Consider the following 18,617-nt stretch of genomic DNA (forward strand, 5'->3'; position numbering starts at 1 on the left):
AGCTCAAAGCCAGTTAATAGGCGACCTTTACGGGTAGCAGCATGCATGGGTGTAGCCTATGTTAAAATGACAAGTATTCAATTTCAGTTAATACACTCTATCATAACAATGCCATTGTGCAAATTCCCTAAACAGATCAAATAAAAGACTGAGAGGTATTTGGACACATTTTTGTCAAAAAACAAACAACTTCCAGTATAGTTCAGCCTTCAGGTCATATATTCATGTGTTTATGATACACTGTGACTGTAAGCCAACCATAAAACTAGGATCTAAGTCATCATGACTATTTATTGTAATTGCAGCACAATTTCCTGGTCACTTCCAGTCAATTGTCTGGTATGAAAAGGCTTGGCAGGAAGTCTCAGTCAACAGTCATCCGTTCTGTCCATAGTATCTGTAGGATACTTAATAATTATATTATTTCAATGGTGAATCAAGCTTCATGAAAGGGCTTGGCAAAGTGATAAATGTCAGTATCCCATATCCCATTATCACGTCCCATGTCTTTTACATGTTTTTTGTATCTGTAAAATCTGTTCCCTGCAGAGATTGTGTTGAATTCTTTTCACTTAAAAAAATCAACAAAACACACAATTTGTGCAGGGGGAGCCCAAACTTTTGCATACTACTGTACAGTTTCTTTAGATGAAACTTTAATATTGCCCTTGGGGAAACTGGGTCAAAAAGCAGCATTCCTCTGCAGATTTGAAAAGTCTGGAGTCATACGGAAAAGTATCTGAAAATACTTGCTGTTCAGTGCTGACATACACTGACTATAGTTTATGTAGTTGTATAACAAGGTAGTTGTCATTTCACATGTTAAAAATATAATATGTGAAATATAAAGAATAGTCTTCAGACAGCCACTACAAGCACACATCCTCTTGTAAAAGGATCAACATCTAGTTCAAATTCAGTCAAGACTTTAAGGCCTGGAAAAAGTATAATATTGAAATGGAAAATGTAGGAACCTGGATTAATGATTCACACAACTCTTTTCAACAAAACATATTTATTGCCAAAGATGTATAATTAATATTTACAAGATTGATAGGAAAGTTTCTGGAAAGCACATGCATTTCTATCCAATAACATTAATATCCTGCAGACCGTGAATTTGTTATTGACTGAAACAGCTCCATTCAACACTGGAGTTAAAGGCAAATAAAAATCTTTTAAAAGATAAACAGAGAACATCACTTTAATATCCCAAGAAGATGCCTCAAGTTTTCAGGGATTGAAGGAATCGTGGTCAAGGGTGCCTGAAAGAAGGCCTTGATGTGACTTTTGACCGCCGCCCATCACACAGGAGCTGAAACTGTGGCAGCCATCTTTGCTCGCCAATCCTTATAAGCGGCCACCTGCAACACGGCGGCAGGTAACGCTCAATAGTCAGATGGGAAGGCAGGACTGTGAGAGTGATAGATCATATTTATTTTCCTCTACGCCCTTTACCGCTCTTCATCCCTCCTTTGCCACCTTTCATCGGCCTTCCTTTGCCTCCCTTCTTGCCTCCTTTTCCTTTGCCTCCACTGGCGCGTTGTTCTTTCCTCTGCATCCCCCGCATGTCTTTCTTCATGCGGCTGTCCACCACCTTGAAGACTCCCTTGACGCCGGCGGGACGACGCACCTTCTTGCCGGCGCCCTTCTTGGCCACGACGTACGTCACGTCTCTCTTCTCCTTCCCCACGCCTGCTTTCTTGTAGATACTGAGAGGATGGGGGGGGGAGAGACAAAACAAAACATCGGACATTTTAGTAAAGAACTCTTAGAACGTTGTTTGAGCAGGAGTGAACCCCCTCCTCCACGTTTTCAACTGCTCGCAACACATTTCATTTTCAAGCCAAAAAAGAAAATGACAAAACCATATTATTTTTGTCGTAACATTTTCACTAGACAATTATGTTGAATCTCTAATTAACTAGCCGACTCATTCTATTGTGAAAATGTGAATATTATATTTCTGTCCATTACAGGCCAACATGTTGCTGCAAATCCTTGGTCACTGATTGAGGTTGATAAAAGTCATCAATTACTTAATGCCCCTTTAAAATAATGCCATTACAGTGTTCAATATGCTGTATGTGTATGCACACATTTTAGAATTGATCATTTTGTCGAGAAAACTGACATCCAACTGTCCATTTTGTAAAAAAAAATATTTCTAGCATTAACTTTACATACTGTGTGTGTTGTAATTAGGGATTGGCAATATGAGATGTTTTTCAATAACGATATATATCACGATATGGCTCACATATGTAAAATCACATGTTAAATAAGCAAGTTAATATTGAAACGAATGGTAATGTTAGCTGTGATTTCAAAATAGAAATTTTCAAATAATATTCCTACCATACCTAATTTTGTCAGTTTTTAAATAAAATTAGCTTGTTATCATCTATTTAGACTGCAGAATTGTGTCACGCTTTCACAAAATCACCACATCATCACGATATGTTTCCACTGAAAGGCGATAAATGATAATATTGAATTATCGTCCAGCCCCAGCTGTAGTTATACTGAATATCTGTAGATATATTTGTCCGCTGGATCAATGCAGGAATAGTAAAATCATAAATATAGTAAATCAGACTTTGCACCCTGTGTGACCAGATCTGGTAATTTTTCCATGTTTGGCCTGCAATAAAAAAAAACATCCTGCTCTTGGTCACACAGGGTACAAAGTCCAATTTACTATATTTATAATTAAATATAGTAAATTGGACTTTGTTAGGGGTTGAACATCACATCTTCAGCCCTAGAGGTGAGGTGCTGTACCTCTTCAGCTGAGCCATCTTCTCCCTCTCAGAAATGTCCACAGTGTTGACGACCGCCTCCGCCTTCTTCTTCGCCTGCTCCATCTTCTTCAGCATCTGGTAAAGTCGCAAAGAAACAGACAAAAAAAAAATCAACATCTAGGGAAATACTCTCCCCCATTTCTCGATTTCTAGTCTCATCCAGGTTTATTTAACATTTAATTTCGTATTGTTTTCAACAAACTTGGCACATGACAATATGTGATGCACTGAAACATCTAAATAATTGAAGGGTGAAACAAAAATAACAATTTGACATCCGAGTATTATGACAAAGAAGTAGAAATCGGGAAAATTAATAATAGACAATAAAGGCAAACCTATATGAAATCATCACCAATGTGTGTCTGTCCTTAAATTTGATATTAAGCCACAAAAGGTCCCAAGTAGACTGTTTTTTTTCCCTTCTTCCAGATGTTACATTATTACATTAATTATTACATTGCATACATTTTTCATAAATAAGGTCAGGTACCACAATCAAAATAATTTCTAAGAAGTGAAACACAGGATTTAGAAAATGACTGCATGCACTTTTTCATTGGACAAAAGCTAAGCTTTTTCATTGGATAGTTCCCCTCTCTCCCTCTCTCACCCTCCTCTTCTTCCTGGCCTTGGCCTCCGCCACTCGTTTGATTGGCCGGGCGTTGATCTCCTTCCACTTCTCCTTGTACTCCTCCACCATCTCCTTGGTAACCGGCACCGGCTTCTTCCGGTGTTTCCGCTCGTCGTCCACGAACCACTCGGGCACGTCCCAGTGCTCCTCAGAGCTTGCAAACCTGCGGCAGCACACAGACCGGAGTGATGCGTTCATACTAGGGATGTTCTGACACCACTTTTCACTGCTGAGGACTAAACCTCAATCCATTGCGTTTACTCAATGATATGGATTTAGAGTTCAGTTTTGGGGTCAATGGACAAAAATGAGATATAATCAGTGTCAGAAATTCACTTTTTGTCTCACCTGCCAAGGACTGGAAACTAAAAAAAAAACATCTAACTGCCAGGAATTAAATTTACCAGCCAAGACATTTAATATACATCTTACACCGCGTTTACCTGTTCACAGTACCATTTCATACATAGAATCAGGCACCTTGTGTTCATTTAAAACTTGCTCACTCACCTATGCAATGGATCAAGTTTGTACTTTATCATGAAGTGTAACAGAACTCAGTATAACTGAGGCATTCAAGTGTTCTCATCTCAAAAACTCCCCCTTTTCTCAGCTAGACAGATGTAATATTGTTTAATGTGAACAAAATGGGTTTTCTTTCTGAAATGTTACACATGGTGATTTTTAGCTCAAGGGAAATGATCTAATACATTACATTCATACACCCAGAGATGCTCTAGGTTAACTGTGATGCAATTCAAATGTAACAGTTGGATGATGGCGCTGTCTGTCTCACATTGGACCACCTCTCTCTCACTCACACACACACACACACACACACACACACACACACACACACCTGTGGAAGGAGCCGTCCACCAGGTCCCTGGATCTCTTCTTGGACGTAGCGATCTGACAGCCGAGGGCCAAACCTTCTGCATCCAGGATCCTGGCTCGCTTACCTGGGGAGAAAGAGAATATACAAACACACATCAAGTTTCTTAAGCAACCTGGTTTTGGGTCGCTGCATGTAATCGTCATAACTCAGTTAAAATAACCCAGGTAAGCTTAAACTCTGACTATGAGAAACCTGGTTAAGATGCCTGGCTTACTCCCATATTAACCAGGTTACTGTGACATGGAAACACGTCACTCCTTTGACTTTTGGTTTTCTCTGTCTGCGCAAACTTCTCACAAATCATTATAGGCACATTTTGATGTAAATAACAAAACAAAACATGGCAGCAAGTTTAATAAAACAGCGAGAACTGGTTTAAAGTCTGAAATGTAAAGGTTTCTGGTACTTACTGGTGCTTTCTACAGGAACAACCTGGAATTCGTCTTCATCGGGCAATCCTGAGAGTCCTCCGCTTCCCTTGGACGGCTTCATCCTGGCAATCTCCCTACAACAAGCAGAAGTGTATATATATATATTCCTTTAATCATGACTTTAAGCACCCGTTTATTTTGATTACATGAATTATTTGAACTGAAGAAAGTAGCCACACAGGTCCTCAATGAACTAATTTCACTGCAAATATTATTTAAATATTGATAAGCCTGGATATAAAGCAAAATAATTTTAACCAAGTTGGATTAATTATATAATATCTGGGAGAAAGAGCAGCGTAGACTGTCACAGTAAATGAGTTTTTACTTCTCGTCATCGCTGCTGTCATCGTCCGAGTCGCTGTCACTCTGCTTCTCAGCTTCCTGTGAAGGTCCCGCCTCTTCCTCCTCCGGCTGGGCAGGCTCCTCCTCCTCCTCCTCTTCCTCATCAGCCTTCCTCTTTTGGCCTTTTCCGAAAGATAGAGTGAATGTAATTACTGTGAAATAGCCTGGCCTTTAGATCACTCTTAGTCATTATTGTTTCTTTGTGTGTGTGTGTGTGTGTGTGTGTGTGTGTGTCATAAGAGCTTATCCTTGCTTGTTTTGAGGTAAGAATTTTAGCTCCATGTTTTTTTGTTTAATCTCACTCATAGAATTTCTTTACTTTTTTCTTTCTGTGTTTTTTCATTTGAAGAGTTCAATTCCAAAATGCCATATATCCATTTTGGAAAAAAAAAATCATTACTCTAAGTAGATCATTTTATATCTATAGAATATAGAAGATCCAGTCTGTAAAATTGGCATCATTTTGTCAATCATGGACTTAATCAAAGACCTAGTATCCTTTAAAAAGTACTATAATTTGTTTCAATTTCATACTATCAATCATTTTTAAGAGTTTGTGTCATTTTTTTCAAATGGCTATCTCATTTTTTAAAAACTTGACACAGGGAAGACGGTTACCTGTTTTCTTGTTCTGGAGCCACTCGGTCTGCCGGAGCTCGCTCTCTTCATCTCGCTCCAGGTCGATCTCAGAGAAGATTCCCTGCAGAGCGACCAGGAGGGAAGGCAGAGTCACAGGTCAGAGTTCACGCAGAAATCAACTCATTTACAGGCGTACGCCGAGAGGGAGACCAACAGCTGTGTGACAGAGGCACAGGAGATCACATGTGGACTAACCTTGCTGAACCACAGGTTGGTCTCTCGCTCTTTCTTCTCATCCTTTCCCTCTAGTTCCACCAGCAAGCCGCTTTCCTCTCCTTCGTCCTCCTCTTCCTCGTTGAATGTTACTCTGGAACGAACACACACACACACACACACACACACACACACACACACACACAGAGGCAGGACAGTGTGAACTAATCATCGAATAAAAAATGTAATTAGAGAACAATTAATGGAGGTATGACACTTGTGTTATTTGTATGGAATGGACCCAATTATTTCCAAATATTGGGTTATTGACCTGTATTAATCATTCATGTTATAATGCATCAGCATAAATAATTTTATTAATAATCAGGGGAGAAATGTGAGCAGGTTTCCTCAAACTAGCTAGAAATTAATTTGGTTCAAATTTAAGGATTGAATAGAAAACAGTCAGGGCAAACTTACATATGCAAACTGATGAGGATGCACTAATATTACTTCTTAACAAGATTCTGAGAATCAGGTGATAACAAGTATCGATCCAATCCCTTACTTTTACTGAAGAATACAAACTTGAGATCATCGGCTTGGCCAATGGACACAAATGACTAAAATACAAGCTGCTTTTTTCTGCATTAGAGAGATCTCACATCCTTCCATGTCTGGAAACGGCACATCAAGTCATTTTTGATTTCTGACATGCCTGCATTGCTCTTGATATTGCATTTTAGTATTAACTTATTTTATCTTTTAGGTTTCTGCCCGTTTAGAGCCATGACTCCTGGACTGACCTGCTGTCAAACACTCAATCAAGACTCAATGTTTCAACCCCTTACTTCTTCTTTGGTGCCGCCTTCTTCTCCAGTTCTTTCTCTCTCTGCTCCACCTCTTCCATGTCTTCGTCGTCTAAATCAGAAGCCAGGGACATTTTGTCCTCCTCATCCTCCTCGTCCTCAGACAGGTGGAGGTCGTCTTCTCCTTCCACCAGGGCGTCTGCTCCCTGCATGTCGCCCTTGGAAATCTCCACCAGCGCCTGCAGGACAGAGGGAGAGAGGGAAACGTAAGCGTTACATTAAATTAGCATCGGTAGGAAGTCCAGCTGACTCTGGATATGAACAGGAACACTGACCAGGTTTAGAACAGCGTTTTCCCAGCCAATATTGGGTGAACTTGAGTACTTTTTGCTTCTGTATATCAAGGTAACATACAACATTGACCCAACATCCACAAAAATGATGGCCAAGTATTCTTTTAACTGGTATAAACACCAGAGAAAGAAAATGACAGCAAAACAACGCAGACAAGTCCATTATGCTTAGCTAAAGTTACAGGGACTGGAATCAGACTTGTTTTGCATCTGTGTGTCCATGTGTGTCCTCACCTTGGCTTTGTTGATGGTGTTGAGGGAGAACATGGATGAGTCGTTGGTTTCGGCGATGGAGACGCCCGGCAGGTCCATCTTAAGCTCCACCCTCTCCCTCTGCTTCCTCTTCTCCTTCAGCAGCTTCTTCTTCTTCCTGATGCCGGGCAAAACGACAACAGAGGTATAAAAAAAATTTGTGCTTTTCTTACGAATTACATTCCGTTATATTTAGGAATTGCTTCATGCATAGTTGTTGTGTTGTGTTTGTGTTTTTACTAAGAAGAAGTGTCAAGGCAAACTTTATTTATATAGCACATTTCACACACAAGGCAAATACAATACAAATATTCCTATGCAACAGGCAGCTGCTTGCAATATCTCGGTGTGGATGTGTCTGTCCTTGTAAAAATAAAACTGTACATCTACCTAGTCCTGACTTAACTGCATGTATAACAAGTCTCTCCCCAACCTGGGGAACAGCGGTACTCCACCACTTTCTCAGTTCAGCCAAGGCACAACTGATCCACTTCAATGTCATTGTCATTATTTATGGTTCCCTACCATGACCATGTCACGTAGACTTGTATAAGCACATTTTGTTAAGTAACTTGTTACATGAAAACACGGTAGGCTCAGATCAGGGCCGGGCGATAATTCGATTTTATAGTGTATCGTCTTTCAGTGGAATCATATCGTGATGATATGATGACATTGTGATATCGTGACACACAATTCTGTTGTCTAAATTGATTACGTTTTATTTAAGCCACACACTACACCTACACTGAAACACAGAGCAACACAATTCTGATGTGATCCATCAAATTCAGATATACTGGATTAGAAACTACATTCTTCCATATGACTTAAATGCAGGATGTGGTTATTGCCAAAGCCAAAGAACAATGTCCATGTTGCTAGCAATAATGCACAATAAAGTTTTCTTGAATCTTGAATTGTAGACTAAGTCACTTTGGACAACAGCGTCTACTAAATGACATAATGTAATGTAATGTGGTCAGGAAGACAAAATACAGGAAAAAAAAAAGTCATACGCCCATCAATCAAACAAGCTAATAAATAAATTAAAGAAAATAAAAACTAAAAAAAGATCGAAGAAAGATTGAAAAAGATCGTCTGACCAACTCCATGTCTTACCGTTTGAGCTCAGCCACCTCCTCGGCTTTCAACTCCGCCAGCTTCTTCTCCATCTCTTCCTCCTCATCTTCCTCTTCCTCCTCCGGCGTTTTCTTCTTCTCAGGCTCTTCCTCTGAATCACCCGCTTCTTCGTCTGAACTTAAGCTGAGGATAAAGCAAAGAGCGTATTTTGATGTTTTAACTGCAGTGATGCATATTGGCAGAGATGTATGAATAAAATTGTTTATTGTTTGCTCGTGTTTTCAGTGGCTTTTTTAAACAGCCGTTATAAAGAGTTTACTTGATATCCTGGTCGGGCTGCTTGGCCTCGTCCTTCAGTTTCTTGGCCACGTATCTCCTCAGCTTGGACCTCCAGTTCAGCAGCAGGCTGGGGATGAATGGAGGAATACACACACACACACAAATATAACTAAGGACAGCTCAGTCAATTGGGATGACAGCACTAGGTATCATTTTTTAGATATGGATACTAGTTAAAGGTGCTTAAAGGTGGGGGTGGGGGGGCAACAGGATTTATAGGAAATGTGGTCTTAATTTTGAAAAACACTAGGACTAACAATACCACTGGCATGAGATAGAGGCTACTAATCTCGACCATGATCTAATTTGTTTACAGAAATCATAATTTTAATTTGATAATGATATATTGATGTTTAAAGATTTTACACATAGCACCTTTAAAATGTGTCAAACTTAATCCTTGTTCCAAATTAATTACTTTTTTCAAAACCTTATGTTGAAACCATATTTTCTGTTACATTTGAATATACTATTTGCTTTCCTAAACAGAATCAACCCATATTCAATGTATTTTCTCAATAACAATTCCCAGAAATTAACAAAACACTGTAATCTAACTGCAACAATGCAACACTGTGAAGCTTTTCAATACCTTCCAATACCTGCTGATGCCTTAAATTCCATATATACTAAAAATTGATACAGTGCCAATAGTTATTTATCGATTACTCAACCCTAGGCAGCACACGACTATGATGGGAAAGGCTTACCGGAGCTCTTTGCGGCCCAGGACCTTGATGTCACGACAACAGAGCTTAATCTCATCACTGGTGACCGAGAGAGACTCCAGGTCTGAGTTGTCGATGGTAATCTGGATGAACAAGACAGGAGCCGGAATACGATGGTTAGCAAGTCAAGACAGGAATGCTTCTCATCAGCCTGATCTTCTCTGCGTCAGGGGTTCTCAAACTTTTTGGCTTGCGACCCCTTAAAACAAAGTGATGCCTACTTGTGACCCCCATCACAGGCTGCATATACTGTACATAGCATGCAACCCAAAAAAATATTTTCCCCTTTCAGGTCATTTCATTTGATTATCAGAGGAGGCCTGGAGGCTGAAAACTACTCAGTATTTCATAAGAAAAAAGCAAAAATTTGAGAAAAATCAGAAAAATTACAAATACGATTTTTTTTCCTATCCCATAAGTCATCTTGCTACCACCCAAAATTATCTTGTGACCCACTAAAGTTTAATGTTAAGATGACATTTTCCAGGCATAAGCTTATACAGCGCAACCTGTAGAAATGACTTCAACCTCCCAGCTTTTGACTTAGACGAGTTAAACGAATGCGGAGATCTCACCTCGCTGGCTTTGCCCAGGAAGTCTATCGGGTTTTCGGCTTTGAGGAAGTTCGTCAGTGTGAAACTGTGGTAGAGCGTCAGATCGCCGTCTGTGTATCCCTCCGCCTGGAACAGAAGAGGAGCCCGTTAGTCAGTGATGGATAGATCTTTGGTTTGTTTTAGCGTACCAAGGTGTCAGATGTGGTCTGTTTGCCACATGGGTTAAAACCATGAGGCAATTTAAATAATCACAGGAAAGCATTGGAAAGTTGATTTGGTATACATTTTAGTGACTGACAATTACCGTTAAACGATATGAATTGTCCTCATGTACTAAACCCCACCCATCTGGTACTCCACATCGGTTAAAACAAACGCTACTGTATATGACCTATGTGATACTATATGATCAGAAAAAGTTATTTTTTGTCAAACCACACACACACACACACACACACACACACACACACACACACACACACACACACACACACACACCTTGGGCTTCTTGACAGGAATCAGCTCCTTCACCGTCTTCGCCTGAACCTCCACCTCTTTGAACGCATGTTTCGGGTCAAAGAACTTGCTGTCGATTTTATCCGGGGCAACGAAACCTAAATTTAGGACGAAAAAAAAAACTCACATTAGCTGAGATAATAAGGAATATGACCAGAACAAAACAAAAAATTAAAAAAAAAAGCTGGAAATAGTTGTAGAAGGAGCTAGGAAAATAGGAACCTGCATTAGAAAGTGATGTGAAAATATTTGAAAAAAAATAAAAAAAAATAAAAATAAAAACCTGTTCAAAAACCGTTAAAAATGAAAACTCTCTCTACTCATCCGTCTCCACTGACCCTGGCAGATGACGAAGATCTCGGCGGACTCGTTCCTGGACGCCTGCGGCTTGGTGGCCTGCACCTTCTTGAAGAACTGCTGAAAGATCCAGAGCAGCGGCTGGTAGTCTTTGGAGCGGAAAACCTTGGTGACGAAAGTGCCGCCTTTGGCCAGGAACTCGCAGGCCAGCTTCAGGGCCATGAGGGTCAGGTGAGCTGGAGGGGGAGGAGAGGGGAGAAGGAGGAGATTTAGGTTCATTAGGTTTGAATCCCGTCAGTCAAGGCGGGTGGTCTACTGCTAATCTACTGCTCAGGGATGTGATCGTAACACAAAAAACTGGAAAAAATGGGGAGAAAACATTCATTTCCATTTAAAATGCATGCAAACGTTGTACATAAGCAGGAATTTTTTGCCATTTATTTATGCCATTTTTAGCCATTTATTCGTTTTCAGGATTTCTTGGATATGCAACTCCCATTTCTTCTGGGAAATGTCTGTGTTCCTAATGTTTCCTGCTTTTCTGTTCCTGATTACATCCCAAGTTATATTTGAAACATTTGAAAAAAAAATCCTAAATTAATTAATTAATTACATCATTGACTGCTGTACTAAATGGGAAATTCAATGGCATTGATTGCATATTTTAGCCAGTATTGACAACATACAGTATCTGCTACTATCTGAACCACTTACCCTGTGAGAAGGCATCGTGTTGCCAGTTGGCTCCCACATTAGGGGCTCCGTCGTTTAGGACAACGTCCACCTTCCATGTCTGCAGCTCCTTTCGGAGAGCCTGAGGACAGGACGGACAGCATCTCATCAGACAGAGTCTTGTTTAAGAGACTCAAGAGAGTGTGGGATTTTAAAGCAGCCTGGTTCCTGCTACTTTTTAAACAATGCAGCTTTCAAATGCCTTGGCACAGGATGTTTTTAAATAGTATCACATGATTTATATCAATGTTTGCATAAACACTCACATACTAACTCTCTGGAATGTCATCACAGAGAATATATTTGGTTGTATTGGGGAATTTTTTACTTAAGTTGTCTTTACAACAAGCACTTTACACATTGATGCGAATTATGCCCTCTAAAATGTTACTTTGTGGGCAGAGGCCTTCAATGATGAATGACAGTGAATTTTACCATCAAACCACAATAAGTCTGTAAGAGTAGTTGTGACATTATTAAATGGTAAATGTCTCATTTTGTGATGAAATTCAGAAATTCATGTCAAGCATTAACATTAACAGCACTCTCTAGAAAGAACCAACTGTGACAATATTTCTATGATCCAAATACATCGATGCAGCAGTTAGTTGTGATGTCACTGCTTCACTTCCTCACCTGTCTGCATTTCTCAGTGGTGATGTCTTCCTGCAGGGCGACCACGTTGGGGATGGGCTTGATGGGCACCAAGTCGACACCTGAGAGGAGTAAACAGTCCATTACACCATCGAGGTCTGGACAATCTGACAGATCTCTGATAGGATTTCACTAACTGGACCAAACCTGAAAATTGGGTTTTTCAAAACTAATAACTGTGATCCTGATCATTCGGTTGAAATTTGTTTGAGGTAATCCAATCCTACCTAGCTTCACTGTTGTTTCTGCATTTACCCAAAAATCAAATGCAGAGATTAAGATAGATGTTGTTTGTTTAAAGTCTGCAAATGTGGATTCTGTAATCTTGATCCTGTGGTTTCTACATCAGAACGATCCTATCTGATAAATCTTTGAAAACCTGCCTCAAAATCAGCAAGAACAGTCTGATCATGGATTCAAAAAAGGGGGGGAACTAGAAGTATAGTATTTAGGTTTATAGGTTTATCATCAGATAACCGTAATGAGGCCGTTACACTCACCAATGATGAGACTGGAGACAGGCATAAACTTGGACGCCACTTGCAACCTGGAAAGAGATTTTGAATCAGGTGTCCTCAATGTGCTCTTTAATTTAAACAATTTTAAAGTTTAAAAAAAATGTAAAGACAAAAAAACATGTGATGATATGAATGGCAGTTTAAATGGCACTTGCAATATTATGTCAAGTAATGTTTTGTCAATATCTTTCAGCTAGTAATATTAAAAGTATTTGGTGATAGGTCTAAAACTGGGCTGTAAGTTAAACAGCCAAAACAGATCGAGGACTTTATGAGAGCTAAAGCAGAGACACAACGGTGAAATGACATGTAGTGCTTAGTGGGGAGTTTTGGCCCCTGTCGCTCCAAAACCTTGATATCTTGTCTGATGTGTGTAAGCAGATGGCTAAACGTTAATTAACAGTTAATTAAGCTGCTCACCATCCACCCGGAGCAGCACACAGGTCGACCACAGCTCTGGCTTTCTGCAAAAACTGGAATTTACGATTCAGCTGAATGAGCTTGAAGGAGGAACGAGAGCGATAACCTGGGAAAGAGAGGAAGGATGAAGTGTCAGTTTGAAAGCCTAATTTAGTTGACGTTTCCCAAATGAGGTAGCAAGCTCTGGATGCTAATGCTAACATCTACTACAGAAATCACCCACCTGTCTCTTTGGCTAAGTGGTAGAATTTGTCTTTTCTGGTCTTTCCGACTTTGAGTTTCTTCCCCATGTTTGTTGTTGAGGCTTCGCGCTCGACTCCACTGAAGAAATCTTATAACTTGTCTGATTTTACAACACGCACAACTTTCATGAAAACAAAACACGTGTGGCTTTCTCGGCGCAGATATAATACGTCACACGGCAAGCCGTTCTTTTTCTTCTTCTCTGGTTTTGTCGGACCGGTACCGCCACCTGCTGGCTGCATTAAAGATTATAATTCAAATAAAGTTATTATTATACAGTATATATTATATATTATTAAATAATTAGAATTAAGATTATAATCCATATAATCTCCTCTATTGTATACTTTGCTTAACCTCAGAAAAATCCTCCTTTCCATATTTTAGGATATGATCTACAGTTTCCATTTGCCACATTTCCCTGCTGGATGTTTTCTTATTACGTTGACATCATGCCATTTAGCAGTGGTGTGCCACCGCAGCAAGAGCACTACAATGACTGCTGGAAAAAATGGGAAATTAAAAAGATAGTAGCCTACGATTTGGTAGGCTTTCCCATCAATTTCCCATCAAAGACAAAGAAGTGTAACACTTTAATGTTTAAATAATGAAAAAATAAAAATAACTAACCCTAATCATGTTGATATTAATGTTATTTGATAGTCAACCTGCCAGCTTCCAAAACTGGTCAAATAGTTAAAGCTGGTGTCTGTGGATGCTGCATATTGTTGCATTTTATATTGAAAGCATCCTGCTAACCTATCTTCTTACTCTTCTTAAACTTTAAAAAAAAAAAAAAAAAAATCAACTAATGCTACTTATTCCTATTAAAAGTCTTAGCTGATGAAGACTGTGATGCACAGTTGGTTTCACTACTGTTGACAAAATGTAGTTATTGTAAGTCGCTTTGGACAAAAGCGTCTGCTAAATGACGTGATGTAATGTAATGTAATGAAAGCAGCTGTCTGATCCTGATAAACCTTCTGATGGCCAGGCATGTCTGTTGAAACCACACTGTGAACGATGTGAGGTTATTGAAAAGAAACATATTTTTTCACCTTTGTTGTTACTTAACAAGCAACACAATCATTTGATACATGCATCTTTATTTTCACCTTTTATGCAATACAACAAGTTTTGTGACTGTTTACATTTGGATGTGACTTTTTTTTTAATCATTCCTATCATGACTCCACAGCCACATGAATGCTGGAAGCAGCATCAGCGGTCAGAAGGGCCTGTTTCTGGACCGAGTGTTGATCAGTCCCAGCACAGAGAAGGCGCTGGCAGCAGCCGTCACCAGACTGATGGCCCCGATGGCCCGCGTCGCCTGTGGACACAAGTTCAACACTTTACTGACACATCAACTTGCACTTGTTAGTTGTTATTTGTCTCAGTGCACTCACAGTACAGAATACACAAAAAAGATAACAATCACCTGAAATCACCTAGCAACCACCTAGTAACACCCTAGCAACTACTAGTAAATGCTTAGCAACCACAGCAACACCATAGCAACTGCTAATACTCCCTGAGCAACCACCTACAAACACCCTACTAGTAGCAACCACTTGAAATCATCTAGTAACCATCTTGTAACACCCCAGCAGTTACTAGTAATTGCTTAGCAACCACCTAGTAACACCTTAGCAACCACCTGGAAAGACTCTAGCATCCACTTGAAATCACCTAGCAACCACGTAACACAAAAAAGACAAGACATCAATCGCAGGTAACATAAAACAAAAATCATACCCCTCGATATCCCACAATACAAAATGGAAAAGTGCATACACTCAAGTGCATAAAAACTTACAACTTTGTGATTTAGGTTGATAAGATGGGTGTATTTTTACATAAAAAGCTTGCCTAGTGCAGCTGAATCTTTTGTGACTACTGGAATTCCACTGCATAAGGCGATAGAAAATATGAGGAAGATGATGGTATGCAGGCAAACAGAGGTTACCTCAATGCTGACAAAAATGTAGAGTTGACAACCACGCAACAATAGAACAGAAATATACAAATGAAAACAGACAGGGTGCAGACAGTGAGACAGGCCAAGTGGCGGTACATTTTTGCTTTATCTGATGAGATGATCTACTTTCATCAATCACTTTGACAAGTGAATTCTCATTTAAAGATTAACTAAACCCCAAACCCAAATCTGTGTAAAGCCTGACATCTAATGGTAAAAAGCATGCTACTGAAATTGTCATCTGCTCTTGGCTGATCTTTGGTGCCAGGTGATGTCGCCACCTGTTGTACTCTATAGAAGGTGACATCACCTGGCACCAAAGATCAACCAATAGGTTTGGGGTTTATTTACTCTTTAAAGGTTCTATTCTGTTCAAAAATGGCATTTGGCTTCATCAGCCACTGTGGCCTCTTGACTAACAAATGAACTGACGACAGGTGAGAGAGAAACACAGAAAGCAGAGAGCGACCTGCTCGGACACCCCCTCCCCGTAGCGCAGGAGGGTGACGAAGTGCTCGCAGTTACTGCCCAGCAGGTCATAAGACACTTCCTGGCCGATGAGGACTTGAGCTCGCTGGATGATCTCAGAGACGGGCAGGGGGGTGTGGTTGTCGTCATACTTGTTGTTGATGCGGTACGAGTCGCTTCCCACCACCTCCTTCAGCAGCTGCATACGCACCACCGCCTTCCGGCTGAACACCGACTTCACACTGGACATGGCGGCCGCCTGGTTCTCATCTGGGGAGGAAGGAACAAATCAGGAGTCCACTACCAATTTAATATCTTAAAGAAAACAAAATATCTAGGACTTTTCAATGCAATATGGTTTTAATAGGATAGAAACTTGGTAAGAGCATCATGAGTTTGATTTCTATAATCAGTTTGAACTTCAATAAATTAAATCATTACATACAAATTCAGAAAACAGAATTTAAATTCAGTCGTCTGGTGGAACAAAGCTCATCACTTTCAATCTAAGTCATTTACACGAACACAAGATCTTTAGTCAAGACTTTAGAAACCTTTTCAAGTCAAAGTCAGAACCCAAGTCAAGTCAAGTCTGAAGTCTTCTCCTCATGCATCAAGTCAAGTCTCAAGCAATTACAATTGTGTCATGTGACTCAAGTCCAAGTCATATGACTCGAGTCCCCACCTCTCTCAAATATCAAAGAGGCCAATTCAAACGAAACAATAACAAACACAAAATCACTCATCACTCTTGACTTCCTGATTCCATGTCTGAGTTATTTGGCTCCTACTGACCAAGAGGGGTTAAGTTGATGATGTAACCGTCTCCCAGGTAGAGAGCCCAGTGCTGATAGGCCGGTCTGAAGATCTCAATGAGGTCACCAGGCTGGGGGTCACCGGGGGGGTCAAGAGGGTCGGGGTCATTAGAGGCCATCTACAGAGAGAGAGAGAGAGGGACGAGACAGAGCAGAGGGACAGATTCAAAGCCAAAACAAGACATTTGATGTTTTTCACTACCATTCCCGACAAAAAAATGATAGTTTTGAGGATGGTATGATTGGTATTTTGGAAATATTAAATGATGAATTAAAAGTAACTAAATGTTTCTAAATGGACACAGTCTCATACCATTTGGAATGATGAAGACTAAGCTGTGATATTGAAACAACTTATCTCCAAAAATGTTAAATTCCTTTTGACATTTGAACTGGAAACACTTGAATACGCTCAGTTGCGACGCATTGCCCCTGTGGGACTTCGCATCTCCTGTAAAAGTAAGCTATATGTCCCTGTTTACCTGTCAAACAGTGCCTAAGAACCGGCATTAAAACTCCAGACAATAAATAAGAAATGGTTGCAGTTGCTTTTATTATTAGAAACGTCCAGTGCCATATCTCTAGGGATGGATTTGATTCCACAAGTGCTGAAAAGACCTTTAACACTGAGGTAAATAAACAAATTCAAACCCTTTTTTCCTATCAAGACTTGCAGATATGAAATATGATGACTATTATTCATCAAAATGACGTAAAATGTCACAATTTATGGAAACTAATGGCTGTGAATAGATTATTGAAATGACCCCCCCTCCCCCTCCCCCAAACACACATACTCATTCACACACACAATGAGATGAGATGAGTTTCCCTTTTAGGGGGTCAACAGGGTCTTACCCTTTGACCATTATAGATTCATATTCACCCAACATAACATCACACACTCTACTAATCACAATGACAACTTTTTATTCTACTCACAGTAGAGCTTCCTTGTTGTTTATCCATCCCACATCATGCTTCCACAAAGTCTAAAAAGGAGAAGAAAACACTGATGGGATGCCTTGTCAGTCATCCACATTTCTATGGTGTTGTTATAGTGCTGCAATGCAATGTAAAGGGCACACATACATACACACACACAGACAATACACACCAGCTCACACACATAGACAATACACACCAGCTCACACACAGACAATACACACACAAGCTCTTGTGCCACACATGCTGCCACAATAGCACCAACATAATGGGGAACCTGAGAGAAAAATTGTTTTAGCCGAGCTTGTTTCAAATGGAAAATAATCATTCATAAACTAAAAACAGTATAAATGTTTATCACTGAAACACACTGAAAGCCTCTTAATTCATAAATACAGATATTATACAACTTTCAGTTAATGCCATAGTGATAGAAAACCTAGGTAAGATCTAAATTACACCTGGATGGGATGAAATCTATATCTTCCTAGGGGGGCAATGAGTATATCCATGTCATTATTAATGCATGATGCTGAAGCCATGCTGAAAAGGAAGGCCACATATTAATTTACTGAACAATAAACTCTATCAACATTGTACCATTGACATGAAAACACTTCACGGTCTAATCTACCCTTATGAAAAAGAACTATAATAATCATGTAATACATTTTAGAAGGATACGATACAAATATCACAGTAAAACTATGACTATTTATAATATCTTATAGGAATATTATAGGAATATTGTGGTGATACCATAGGAGATTAAAAAAATAGAGTACCACGGAAACTCCCCATAGCAATATTACAGGAATACTTTGGTGATTAGTTAGGATTAAATTCATTCACAGCCAATACAGAGCAACTGCCATACAGAAGCAATACTTACTCAAACACCAGCAGCTTTTTCTTCCTCACCATTTTAATTCTCCATCATCAATCCGCACATAATCGTAAAAAAAAGCCAGAAAGAAAAAAGAAAGAGATTTAATTCCAGGTTCCCGAG

General features: G+C 39.7%; 2 protein-coding genes across 3 annotated transcripts; both read right to left on the minus strand.

Annotated features, from left to right (window-relative positions):
• Positions 1 to 998: 998 nt before the first annotated feature.
• Positions 999 to 13,550, minus strand: ftsj3 (FtsJ RNA 2'-O-methyltransferase 3). 2 transcript variants are annotated; one of them, XM_071921853.2, is made up of 21 exons: positions 13,383 to 13,550; positions 13,160 to 13,265; positions 12,722 to 12,768; positions 12,204 to 12,283; positions 11,550 to 11,649; positions 10,877 to 11,071; positions 10,521 to 10,636; positions 10,044 to 10,148; positions 9,451 to 9,551; positions 8,721 to 8,807; positions 8,441 to 8,584; positions 7,301 to 7,436; positions 6,756 to 6,952; positions 5,947 to 6,058; positions 5,731 to 5,812; positions 5,096 to 5,234; positions 4,747 to 4,841; positions 4,298 to 4,400; positions 3,418 to 3,601; positions 2,785 to 2,879; positions 999 to 1,712 (listed from the first exon to the last, which is right to left on the minus strand). In XM_071921853.2, exons 1-21 carry the CDS (start codon positions 13,447 to 13,449, stop codon positions 1,436 to 1,438), a joined length of 2,568 nt encoding a protein of 855 aa, XP_071777954.1. In that variant the 5' UTR covers positions 13,450 to 13,550; the 3' UTR covers positions 999 to 1,435. The 2 variants fall into 2 exon arrangements, with proteins under 2 accessions (XP_071777954.1, XP_071777952.1); XM_071921851.2 differs by having other exon boundaries at positions 5,725 to 5,812.
• A 1,080-nt stretch (positions 13,551 to 14,630) lies between these two features.
• plaat1 (phospholipase A and acyltransferase 1) lies at positions 14,631 to 16,782 on the minus strand. The gene is made up of 3 exons (XM_071921883.2): positions 16,644 to 16,782; positions 15,850 to 16,118; positions 14,631 to 14,732 (listed from the first exon to the last, which is right to left on the minus strand). Exons 1-3 carry the CDS (start codon positions 16,780 to 16,782, stop codon positions 14,631 to 14,633), a joined length of 510 nt encoding a protein of 169 aa, XP_071777984.2.
• Between the last annotated feature and the right edge of the window lie 1,835 nt (positions 16,783 to 18,617).

The sequence above is a fragment of the Centroberyx gerrardi genome, chromosome 9, assembly GCF_048128805.1.
Source record: "Centroberyx gerrardi isolate f3 chromosome 9, fCenGer3.hap1.cur.20231027, whole genome shotgun sequence".
Taxonomy (NCBI): domain Eukaryota; kingdom Metazoa; phylum Chordata; class Actinopteri; order Beryciformes; family Berycidae; genus Centroberyx; species Centroberyx gerrardi.

Coding starts and splice junctions, on each gene's coding strand:
- plaat1 (XM_071921883.2), bottom strand. CDS start 16,782: ATGGCCTCTAATGACCCCGACCCTCTTGACCCCCCCGGTGACCCCCAG. Junction 16,119..16,643: donor CATCAACTTAACCCCTCTTG/GTCAGTAGGAGC, acceptor CTTCCTCCCCAG/ATGAGAACCAGGCGGCCGCC. Junction 14,733..15,849: donor GGGAGGGGGTGTCCGAGCAG/GTCGCTCTCTGC, acceptor TTGTGTCCACAG/GCGACGCGGGCCATCGGGGC.
- ftsj3 (XM_071921851.2), bottom strand. CDS start 13,449: ATGGGGAAGAAACTCAAAGTCGGAAAGACCAGAAAAGACAAATTCTAC. Junction 12,284..12,721: donor TGTCTCCAGTCTCATCATTG/GTGAGTGTAACG, acceptor TACTCCTCTCAG/GTGTCGACTTGGTGCCCATC. Junction 5,235..5,724: donor GAACAAGAAAACAGGTAACC/GTCTTCCCTGTG, acceptor CTTTCGGAAAAG/GCCAAAAGAGGAAGGCTGAT.